General features: G+C 68.9%; 2 protein-coding genes across 2 annotated transcripts; one reads left to right on the top strand and one right to left on the bottom strand.

The window, feature by feature from the left end:
- Nucleotides 1-606: 606 nt before the first annotated feature.
- On the top strand, nt 607-3,056 carry LOC112947504 (cadherin-1-like). Its single transcript, XM_026039610.1, has 8 exons — nt 607-870; nt 944-1,099; nt 1,166-1,310; nt 1,387-1,559; nt 1,645-1,734; nt 2,435-2,577; nt 2,648-2,783; nt 2,967-3,056. The coding sequence occupies exons 1-8, from the start codon at nt 607-609 to the stop codon at nt 3,054-3,056; spliced, it is 1,197 nt and encodes a 398-aa protein (XP_025895395.1).
- A 271-nt stretch (nt 3,057-3,327) lies between these two features.
- On the bottom strand, nt 3,328-9,948 carry GAS8 (growth arrest specific 8). Its single transcript, XM_026039601.1, has 10 exons — nt 9,862-9,948; nt 8,667-8,864; nt 8,268-8,474; nt 7,870-7,924; nt 7,092-7,297; nt 6,638-6,805; nt 6,203-6,289; nt 4,899-5,108; nt 3,585-3,650; nt 3,328-3,477 (listed from the first exon to the last, which is right to left on the bottom strand). The coding sequence occupies exons 1-10, from the start codon at nt 9,874-9,876 to the stop codon at nt 3,328-3,330; spliced, it is 1,362 nt and encodes a 453-aa protein (XP_025895386.1). The 5' UTR covers nt 9,877-9,948.
- Nucleotides 9,949-10,851: the final 903 nt, after the last annotated feature.

Below are 10,851 nucleotides of genomic sequence, written 5' to 3'. Positions count from 1 at the left end.
CGCGAGTTCGTCCCCTCGGGCCGGGCCGGGCCGGGCCGTCGCCGCCTCCCGCCCCGCGCCGCCATTAGCAGAAAGAGGCGCCCGCGGCGCGGGCGGTGCCGTCGGGGAGCGCGGCGGGGGGGGCCCGGCCCGGCCCGCTCCGCCCTCGGCCCCCCCCGCGGCGCCGCCCCGCCGAGCCCCGGAGCGGACACGGGCACCCCGGGATGCGGCACCACGGACGGGACCCCGGAGCCGGGGACTCGTGGAGGCCACCCCGTGGACAGGCATCCACGGCGGGGACTCCTGTAGATGTGTACCCCCTCTCCCAGATGGGTCCYCCGTGGAAGGGTCCCCACGGACACACACTCGTGGGTGGGGGCCCCGCRGGGGGCTGGATGGGCAGCCGGGCTGGCCCTGCGTTGCGGCACCGGGTAGGGGGACCCTGTGAGGGGCCTCAGTGCCCCCGGCCCCACCGCTCGGCGGGCAGGGCTGGTCCTGGGGCGACGCCAGGGGCGCAGGCCGGGRGGGGCCGGGGCCCTGCCCCATGCCCGGGAGCCGGCCTTGCCCCGCGGACTTTGTCAGCCAGCACTGGGAGCAGCTGCAGCGCCGGAGGAGCAGGCGGCAGCCATGGTGCCCGCTGCCTTCGCCCTCCTCCTCCTCCTGGCCCTGCCGGTCGGGCGTGCRGCGGGGGCGCTGCCGGGCGCAGAGCAGCCGCGCTCAGCCCCGGGGGTGGCTGGAGCCGCGGGCAGAGCCGAGCGCCCCGCGGCCCTGCAGCTCGCGGCGCTGCCCGCGCCGCCCGGAGCCCTGCGGAGGCAGAAGAGGGACTGGGTCATCCCGCCCATCAGCTGCTCGGAGAACGAGCGCGGCCCCTTCCCCAAGAACCTYGTGCAGGTAGGTGGCACCTCGTCCCCGTGCCCGTGCAGGAGCCGCGAGTCCCCCTGACCTCCCCTCCTCTTGCCTCCAGATCAAGTCCARCAAGGACAAGGAGACCAAGGTTTTCTACAGCATCACGGGGCAGGGGGCGGACACCCCCCCCGTGGGCGTCTTCACCATCGAGCGGGAGACGGGGTGGCTGAAGGTGACGMAGYYGCTGGACAGGGAGGAGATCAGCAGATACGTGGTGAGCCRGGCGCCGGGGCGGCCGCGGGGCCGCGTCCCCGTGCCACTCTGACCACGCGCCCCGCAGCTCTTCTCCCACGCCGTGTCGGCCAACGGGCAGCCCGTGGAGGACCCCATGGAGATCATCATCACCGTGACCGACCAGAACGACAACCGGCCCGTGTTCTCCCAGGCGGTTTTCCATGGCTCCGTGCCGGAGGGGGCCGCGCCAGGTCGGTGGCAGTGGGTGGCCGTGGGGCTCGTGGGGCGGTGGGTCGGGCCGGCACCATCAGCTCTCCRTGCTCCCAGGCACCTCCGTGATGCAGGTGCTGGCCACGGATGCGGACGACGCCGTGAGCTCCCTCAACGGGGTGGTCACCTACTCCATCCTGCACCAGCGGCCGGACTCGCAGAGCCCCATGTTCTCCATTGACAAGAGCACCGGCGTCATCTCCGTGGCGGCGCCGGGGCTGCAGGCGGAGGTGAGGCCCGGCCCGCGTCCCCGCGCGGGCGCTCGGTGCCCCCGGCCCCTGCGGACACGGGTGCACAGTGTCCCCTTGGCTGCAGGGAGTGCCCGAGTACACGCTGGAGGTGCAGGCTGCGGATATGGAGGGCACGGGACTCAGGAGCACCGCCACGGCCGTCATCACGGTGCAGGTGAGCCCGCGGGCGCCCTGCTCCGGCGCTGGCGCGTGGCTCCTCCTGGCGCGGCGCCCGTGGTGCCCAGGGCCCGGCGCCGCCCACGGGAGCCGCCTGCAGCCCGCACGCGGGGAGGAGCGCGGGTAGCGGCGACGGCAGCGCCATGGGGTCGCGCGGGCGGCTCGGCACCGCGGAGGGCGCGCAGGTACGCGGGCGGGCGGGCGCGGGGCAGCTGGGTTGATGGCCCTGGTGGCTGCAGCCTCCCCTGCAGCAGTGAGCGCGGCGCGGGCGGCACAGCCCGTCCTGCCGGGAGCAGCGGCGGCCGCAGCCTCCCCTGCACCGGCGAGCGCGGCGCGGGCGGCACAGCCCGTCCTGCCGGGAGCAGCGGCGGCCGCAGCCTCCCCTGCACCRGCGAGCGCGGCGCGGGCGGCACAGCCCGTCCTGCCGGGAGCAGCGGCGGCCGCAGCCTCCCCTGCACCAGCGAGCGCGGCACAGTCCATCCTGCCGAGCACGCCCGGCGCCCCTAGAGCCTCCGCATGGGTAAAGTCCATGCGGTGACACCGCGTGTCACTGCAGGCTCGCAGGGTGGCAGGTCAGGGCCACATCCTCAGGGCCTGGAGCTGGGATACCGCGTCCCCGAGAGGGACACCAGGCGCAGCGCGAGCAGGGGCGAACAGTGCCACAGGCGCTCCCGGCCTCTCTGCTCCCTCCTCCGCAGGCCGAGGGCTCCTCGGAGCAGCTGGAGGGCTCCGTGACCACGCACGTGCTCAACACGGTGACGGGGCGGCCGGCGGCGGGGCTGGCGCTGCGCCTGGCGCGGCTGCAGGGCCCGGGAACGCAGTGGACGGAGCTGGTGCAGAGGTAGGGCYGGAGGGCGGCTGCGGCGCCCTGCCCCGGGCCGGCTGCCGCAGGGGCTGCTGCTCCGCCGCAGGGTGACGGACGAGGACGGGCGCTGCCTGCCCCTGCTGGCGCCGGGCCAGGCCGCGGCCAGCACCTACAAGCTGCGCTTCGAGACGGCGCCGTACTGGCAGGGCCTGGGCCACAGCAGCCTCTACCCCTACGTGGAGGTGCGTCCCGCCGCGGGCGCGGGCCGGTTCTGCCGGAGCGGCGGCTCACGCGGAGCCGCCGAGCGCTGAGAACGGGGCCCCAGCGCCCAGACGGGCCCGGCGGCACCTGCCCCGGGTCCTGCTGTGGGCGGGACGGAGGCGGCAGCACCAGCTCCACCTCCCGCTGCCTCCGCTCGGCCCCAGGTCGTCTTCACCATCGCGGACCCTGCGCAGAAGCTGCACTTGCCGCTGCTGATCAGCCCCTACTCCTACACCGCGTACCAGGGCAGCTGAGCGCGGGGCGGCTCGGGGCGTGCGGCACCGCGGCCCTCGGCACCATTAAAGGCTCCAAGCAGCTCTGCGGGCTCCGGAGCACCTTGCTGCAGCCCCGCTGGGCACCTGTCCTGGGTGCTGAGGTGGCTCCAGCACCTTGGGAAAAAGGAGGACACCCGGAGGCCCGTGCCCAAGTGGGGCTCTTTAATGGGGTGCAGACAGGGCCAGCCCCGCTGYCGGCGCCGGCCGGAGCACCCGAGTGGCACCGGGTGGCCCGGCGCGGGCGCCAGCGTCACGTGGGCGCCGCCACGAGCCCCGCGGGGCCCTGCCCCGYGCTCTGCCCCAGCAGGGGCATCTCCAGCGGCCTGAAGCCCAGGCTGTCGCGGGGRATGCCGAAGGCCTCCAGCTTCGCCTCGAACGTCTGCAGCAGGTCATTGTGCGCCTGCAAGGGAAGGCACCTGTGTGCTGCCGGCCCCTCAGTGCCACGCGCCTCCTTTGGCCCCTCAGAGTGCCCAACACACACGCGAGGTGCCGGTGCCCTTCCCTCACCTTGCAGGTGCGCGCCAGCTCGAACTGCAGGTCCCTGATGGTGTTGTTCTTAGAGTCGAGCACGTCCTGCAAAGGGACACGGGCCTCAGGACGGGCACCACGGTGGCACCAGGCCTGGCGGCGCACGGCAGCCCCACGGGCACTGCCAGCACTGACAGCCCCCGGCAGCGCAGGCAGGACCCAAGGGGGACCCAGGGTACTGAGCAGCCCTTTCCAGACACGCAGCCCCCTCGTCCAGCCCGCACTCCTCCCCGCAGCGCCCGCGCTGCGTCAGCCTTGGGCCCTGCGCGGCAGGGACGACGGTGCCACCTGCTCCCGGCGGCACCTCCCTCCCTGCCGCGGCGGCACCGGGGGAATTAGGGGCTGAGAGTCTCCCCGTGAAGGCGGCAGCTGCGCGAGGAATGCGGGGCGGCCGGCAGCTGCGGCCCCGGCGGCCGCCGCGGCGCCTCCCGGGAATGCGCTGCGCAGGCTGCGGCACCTGCCGCTCGCCCCGGCGACATCCGCTGCGCCGGCCGCAGCGCACAGCCCCGGGGTGGCCCCGGCCCTCCCCTGGCACCCGCAGGAGGGCACCCCGCGCTTTGTTAGTGCTGCGCCACGGAGGGCACCATGGCGAGGGCACCCGCGCGGGCGCAGCAGGAGAGCTGGGAGCCGAGCTACGCGAGGAACACGAGTCCCCGCGTCCCCAGCTCGGACGGGATCTGCCACCTCTCCGGTTACTGCTGCCGYGGGCCCCAGGAATGCGGGGCTCCAAGTCCCGCCGCCGCGCCACCGGCTCCCTGCGTTAGTATTTTTAGCGTGGCAGACATCGCAAAGCCCCCGGGAAGCGGCCCACACCGTGTCTGCAGGCAGCGGGGCCAGGCCGAGGGGCCGCGGAGGGTCTGCGAGCTCCCTGCGCCCTCCCTGCCTTGTGCACCTGGGAGAAGGAGCCCAGATCCAAGTGCCACCTGCACCCAGGCCTGGGGCGCAGCCTGGGGCCGCTCTCCCATAGGGAGAGTGGGGAGCAGCGTGTGAGGGCAGGAGCCTGGCGCTCTGCTCTGCAGGGCGGTCAGGACACGCTGCAGCCCGGGCCGGGGGCGCTGCCCTTCACGGGGCGCATCCGACCCGGGATCCTTGGGCCACCCTCTGAGCTGCTCCTCGCAGCACCCCAGCTCTGCAGGCTCATCCTTGGGCAGACGCCCCCAGCGTGGGCACGAGGGGGACCCGTCCCCACCACACAGCCCAGCCCTGCCCCAGCCTCGCTCACAGGGTCCCCGGTCTGTGTTTGCCCCYGGACCCAGCCCTGCTGCGGCGGGAGCTTTCGCAGGGCCCTGGTACCTCCAGCTTGCGCGAGACCAAGGAGAGGGCGCTYGGGTCGAGGTTGGAGGCTGCGAGCACCTCGTTGAGCTCCACCTCCCTCTTCTCCAGGACATTGAAGAGCCCTTTGAGCTTGCGCTCCAGGAGGAGGTTCTTGAAGCCCGTCTTCTGCTGCACCTCGTTAATGGCCTCGGTGAACTTCTCGTAGAGCTCGTCTCGCTCTGCCTGCACCTGTGCCCAGACACAGCTCAGGTGGCCGTGTGGCACCAGCCCACAGAGCAAACAGGCCCGGCAGCTCGGGCTGCCCCAGCGAGGGGCACGCCGTGCCCCTGGCACCCGATCTGCTTCCCTCCTCGGCACTTCTGCCTCCTGCGCTCCCCGGGACGCCCCGCAAATCACAGAATGGTTGAGGTTGGAAGGGAGATGATCCAGTCCAACCATCCTGCTCCAGCAGGGACACCCAGAGCACAGGGCGGCACCCAGGCGGGTTTGGGGGACCTCCAGAGAAGGAGGCCCACAGCCTCCCTGTTCCAAAGCAGCGACCCGGCGGCTGYGGCAGGCAGCAGAGTGACTCCCCCCTGCCCCGTGTGCGAGGGGCTATTCTAGAGCCCCGAGATGCCCTTGGCACTCAGGGCTCTCTCCTCTCCTCCCGGCAGCTGGCGGCACTGGCAGGAGACCCTGGCTCACAGCTAGTTAATAAGTGTCCTAATTAGGATGTCTCCTCCAAAGCCTATTTCTGAATTCACTGAATATGTTGCTGCCTTAATGACGGATTGCTAAYGAGGCCTCAGATCAATGTTCATATTCCTGGGGATTTCTACGAATTGCAAATGAGCTCTACTCTGCCTCAGAAAATTTATCTGGGTTAGCTGGGAGGGAGAGGCTGCGTCTGGGCAAATTCAGACAACACAATATTCCTTAAACTCATCCCGAGCAGCCCCTGCCCAGCGAGCAGAGGCAGTGACCCCCAAACTCCATCAGAACAAGGCTGTGACAGGGCTCCTGTCCCAGTTTGTCCCTGGACTGTCCCCAGCTCCCTCCCCGGGGGCTCTGCTCCGGACCCGCTGCCGCAGCCAGGCGTCCGCCGGCCGGCCGGGGAGCATCGGAGCGTGTGTTATCGCTCAGCCAAGTACAAGGCCGGGCCTGTCTGCTGAGCACRGGAGATGTCAAAGCCACAAGAAGCTTTGTTGGAAACAGCAGCTAACGCTCAGCACTGCATCAGATCTTCAGAAAACCCTTAGCTCAGCACTGCCTCCGCAGCCTCTGCAAAGATGGGAGGYTCTGAGGAAGGAAAGGGGTTGTCCAGGCCCACCTGCAGCTCTCACCTTACCAAACCTCTGCTCCAGCACTTCGTGTTCCCACTGAAGATCTTTCAGTTCCTTCTGGCTGACTTTCAAATGAGCTTTTGTGTTCTGGARATGGGAAGAGATCATTAAGGAGTGCAGACTTCCCTGGAAGGTGTGGGATGAGCTCCAGCAAGGGAGGACAGTGACCAGCAAAGAAGTGTAGGGGTGAGAAATCCTGGCAGTACCTGAAGCATCTCCCTCCCTCTCTGCAGCAGGGCTACTCAGAGCAAGCCCTGGGAGTCCCAAGGGAGGTGTAATCAAGGAGCTAAGCTTAGGGATTTGCTTGGCACTCCGGCCAAGCAGCTCTGGGCTGAGCAGCAGAGGTCAGTGCTGAGCAGCTCCGCTCCAGCCAGCAGCTCGGGTGGCTTGGAAAGGGAAGGGACGGGAAGGGGCTCAGCAGGAGAGGCCGCTCACCCTCAGAGCCTCCTTGTCCTTCTCGTAGTGGGTCAACTTCTTCTGCAGCTCAGACACCTGCTCCTGCGCCCGCTGCAGGCGCTCTGTCAGCTGCTTGTTCTGCAGCAGCATGTCTGCCATCTCCTTTTCCAAGTGATTCTCCTTCTTCCTCATCTCCTCCATCTGCTCCTGTTCTTGGAAACACACAAGTGCTGCCACCTGCCCCTGAGCACTGCACAGCCAGGACCCCCTTCCCACTGCTGCACGGGGACCCCATCCCCAGCCAGCCACGGCTGCACCCATGCAGGAGCTTCGCCCGAGCGGTGCGAGCAGCTCTCCCAAGAGAGCCGCAGCAGCAGCACCTGCACCCGTGGCCAGCTCCCGTGCAAACCTTACAGGACCCGTTCCCCAGTGGAACGGCCACGCTCCACACGCAACCTGGGACAGTGGGGCCAGGGGAGGAGGCTGGCACTACCTTGAGCGTGTTGATGAGCGCCAGGTTATTGAGGGTGACATCATTGTAGTAGTTCTTGATGTCACTGAAGGCCTTCTCGTGGTTCTTCATGAGCACGCTGATCTGGCTGTTCTTCCTCTCCTCGACCTCGTGGATTTCCGTCTTTCTGCGCAGGTCAAGCTCGTCCCGCAGCACCTGCATCTTCTTGTTGTACTTGGCCTCGATCTCTGGGTTGAGCAGAGGGGGCTGAGCGAGACCCGCGCGGCGGCTCTGCGCCCACCCCCTGCTCGGCTGGGACGTGCCAGCCCGGCACGCGCCGCGGCAGCCGCGCTCTGGGGTGGGATGTCACCGATGGCACCGCTGTCCCCGCCGCCCCGCGTGCAGAGCCACAGGGAGCAGAGCCCAGAAATAGCAGCCTGGAAGCAGGGCACTGGAAAGGCTCCAAGTGAGCCCGGGAGAACCTGCAACRTYCCCCAYRGGGACAGGGACACAGCCGAGCGCGGAGCGACACCGGCAAGGGCTCGCGTGGCCACTGCGGCGCGCGGCCTGGTGACAGCAGCCCTGCCTCCACGTGAGCCCGYGCCTCGGCCCCKCTGCTCCGGGAGCTCGGAGCGCCGYRGGCCGCGCGGCGAGGCAGCCCAGGAGCAGGGGCAGCAGCAACTGGGGCAGCAGCAATTGGCAGGGGGCGGAAAAACAGCCCCTTTGAGCAAGATGCTCCATGCAGGGGGCCCAGCAGTGCAGCGAGCCCCGAGGTGCCTCCCCCGGCGCAGTGACAAGAGGGTGTCCCGCATGTCCTCACCTTTCACTTGTCTCTCAAAGTCACTGCAGAGCTGCGTGATCTCCTCCTCTTGTTTCTGCCACGGAGACGGCGCACGTTAGAGGCTGCTAACCCAACGCTGAGGTCACTGCACCCCATGCAACGCAGGCTGGGGGCCCTCATCCCTTCTGCAGCCAAAGTGCACCTCATAAAAACAGAGGCAGCGCAGCTCAGGACAGCATGGGCACTGAACTCCACACCCCGCTCTGCAGTCCCGTGCCCAGGACACTCTTCCTTGCACAATGGGGCAGGGACCAGCAGCCCAGGGCAGCCCTGGGAAGCAGCCAAGGGCCCCAGCACTCCCCTCTGCCACAAATGAGCCTCGTGTGCCACTCACTCGGTGCAGTCCAGAGCCGCCGTCCCTCCCGGCACGGACTCACCAGGCGCATGTTCTTCACCACCACCTCGTTGGCCAGCTCCTGCTCCTTGAGCTCCACTTTCAAGGAGCGCACATCCTTCCACAGCTCCATCTCCTGGGCCCAGTGGTCCTTCTGGGCCCGCTTCATGGACAGGGTGCCCTCCGCCTTCAGCTCGGTGAGGTTCTCCTGGTGCTCGTACAGCAGGTGCTTCACCTTCTGCTTGTAAACCTAGACACAAGCCGCAGGCCAGGCGAGGGGCTTCAGGAGGTGCCGACAGGAACTTCCCTGGAGCTGCAGCACTGGCTGAAATGCCCTGGTTTGCATCCTGCCCATCTCCTCCTCTTCCTCCCTTCCGTCTCCTCCTCTTCGAGCTCACACACAGCTCCTKCCCAGTCCAGTCACTCACACCTGGCCTCCCACCTTGATCTCCACTTGGTGCCTCTCCTCCGCCTCCTCCATCTCGCGGTCCTTGTTCCGCAGTTCTGCTTTCTTCTCCTCCAGCTGCCGCCGGGTGATCTCCCAGAAGGTGTGAATCTTGTCACGCTCCAGCTGGAAGTAGTTGCGCTCCTGCCGTTCCCGGTCCAGCTCCTCCCGGAGACGCCCAACGTGTTCCTCCAGCTGCAAAGCCAACGCGGAGAGTCAAATAAGGGGAAAGGAGGCCTCGGGCAGACATGTCCCCTGAAGAAGAAACTGAATCAAGGTTCTTTCAGGACATCATAGCAAATCCTGTCATAACCCTGGAGGGACACAGTGGCTTTTAATGGTACAGGAAAGCGCAGGACAAGAGGGGCCAAGAGACATGTGGAAGGAGTGGGGTTTGCACAGGACCTGGCAGCAAACYCTCAGCCTCCAGAAGGGAGCAATGAAATATTTTCCTCCCCTAAGAACCAGGACTCGTATCATGTCTCCCAGTGCCAGGACCACCCCCCTGGGACGCCACTAGCAGAAGATCTCACAGGCAGAAGGGTYCCTGGGACAGGAGCAGCTTCTCCAGGGCTTGCAGGATGCCCAGCAGAGCCCAACCCGAGCGCAGCTCCTGGAGGAGCTGAATACAGGAAAGGGGCTACACCCTCCAGCTCCTTGTGGCACCGAGCGGAGCCTCCTGCTCGCGAGGAAACGTGTTTTGTGGCGAGTGCGGCGGGCTGCAAGGCACCAGGATCACGGGGCTGAGCACGAGGCCATGCAGAGACCTGTCTGCGCCAGTTAGGGCTGCGAGCAGCCAGGCAGCGGGCCTGCAGGACACRGAAAGGCTCTTCCAAGAGCACCTGCCTGCCAGGCAGGGCACTTGCTGCAGGGAAACCCACACCACACGGAGCACGTAACCGGGCTGGCCTGTCCTCGTCRGGCACCTTCCTCCCAGCACCAGCGCGAGGAAGCGAGGTGCCAGGGTTATCCAGGCGGGCCTGGGGCAGCGAGGGCAGCGGGCCGGCRAGCAGAGCGCTGCAGGGCAGCGGCAGGGAGCGCGACGCGAGGCCGGAGGGGGCAGGAGAGGCGCTGGGCGGGCCGCGAGACCGGTACCAGGGCCACAGAACCGGTACCAGGGCCGTGGTACCGGCACGAGGGCCGCGCTGCCTGCGACGTGCCGGATTGGGGCCCCGCGCGGGCGGGCGCTCACCTGCTCCTTGCTCATGTCCTCGGGGGACACGCCGTCCGCCACGGCCGGCGCGCGGCCCGCCTTGCCCTTCCTGACGCCCTTCTTTTTGGGAGCCTGCGGAGGGAAATCRGGACGCGGGAGTGCGCGGGACCGAGGGGCTCAACCCGGCGCCCATAGCCGGGCCAGGCACCAGAGCCCGGCCTAGGCCCAGGCCCAGGCGCAGAACCCCCCGCGGCGCCCGGCCCGGCCCGGTCCCGGGCCCGGCCGGGTCCCGGTCTCGGTCTCGGTCCCGGTCCCGGGCCCGGTCCTCACCATGGCTGCACCCGCCCGCGCCGCCGTCTCCAGGCAACAGGAAGTCAGATCTCGCGAGGATGGCTGCAACGGGACGGGGCTTGAACCTGAAGGACACGCCCCCTAGCAACTCGAGGTCCCGCCCTAGCAACGGCGGCGGGGCCTGGCAGGCGGCGCCTGCGTTGTCGCGAGTTCGAGTCCCCCCATCCCGCTCCTGGTCCCGGTTCCGATGCTTGTCTTGGTTCCGGTCCTGGTCCTGGCCGTGGGTGCCGGTGGGACCGCTGCCCGCTCGGCTGCAGCCAGTGCTCTCCCAAGGGCCAGCAGTTGCGCTGCGGTGTGGAGCAGCTGAGGCCTCCCACGAGCGGCTGCTCGCTTTGGCTCTGCCCTGGATTCCGGGGCCCTCTTCCCATCCGCATCCCACCGGCTCCGCGCAGCGGGGCCGCCGCAGCTCCGCGGGGCGCAGCGCTCGGTGCCGGTACCCGCGGGCAGCCCCGGGCTGCACGGCGACCCTGCGGGGTGTCCCCAGGACGGGGACCGGGGACCCCCGGCTCGCACAGGACCCCCGGCTCCTCAATCTGCCCCACCGGGCACCCCGGGACCCCTCGGCTCCCCCCAGGCCTTCCGTGCACCCTGGGTCCCTCTGCACCGGCCGGGACCCCCGTTGCACCCATGGGCCCCGGCTGCATCCCCGGTTCCCTCTTGCCCCCCCGGTCCCGCTGC

Source organism: Nothoprocta perdicaria, unplaced genomic scaffold, assembly GCF_003342845.1.
Source record: "Nothoprocta perdicaria isolate Ctin4 unplaced genomic scaffold, notPer1 scaffold_234, whole genome shotgun sequence".
Classification (NCBI taxonomy): domain Eukaryota; kingdom Metazoa; phylum Chordata; class Aves; order Tinamiformes; family Tinamidae; genus Nothoprocta; species Nothoprocta perdicaria.
The sequence above is the reverse complement of the archived record's forward strand: the minus strand, read 5'-3'. Positions and strand labels throughout refer to the sequence as shown.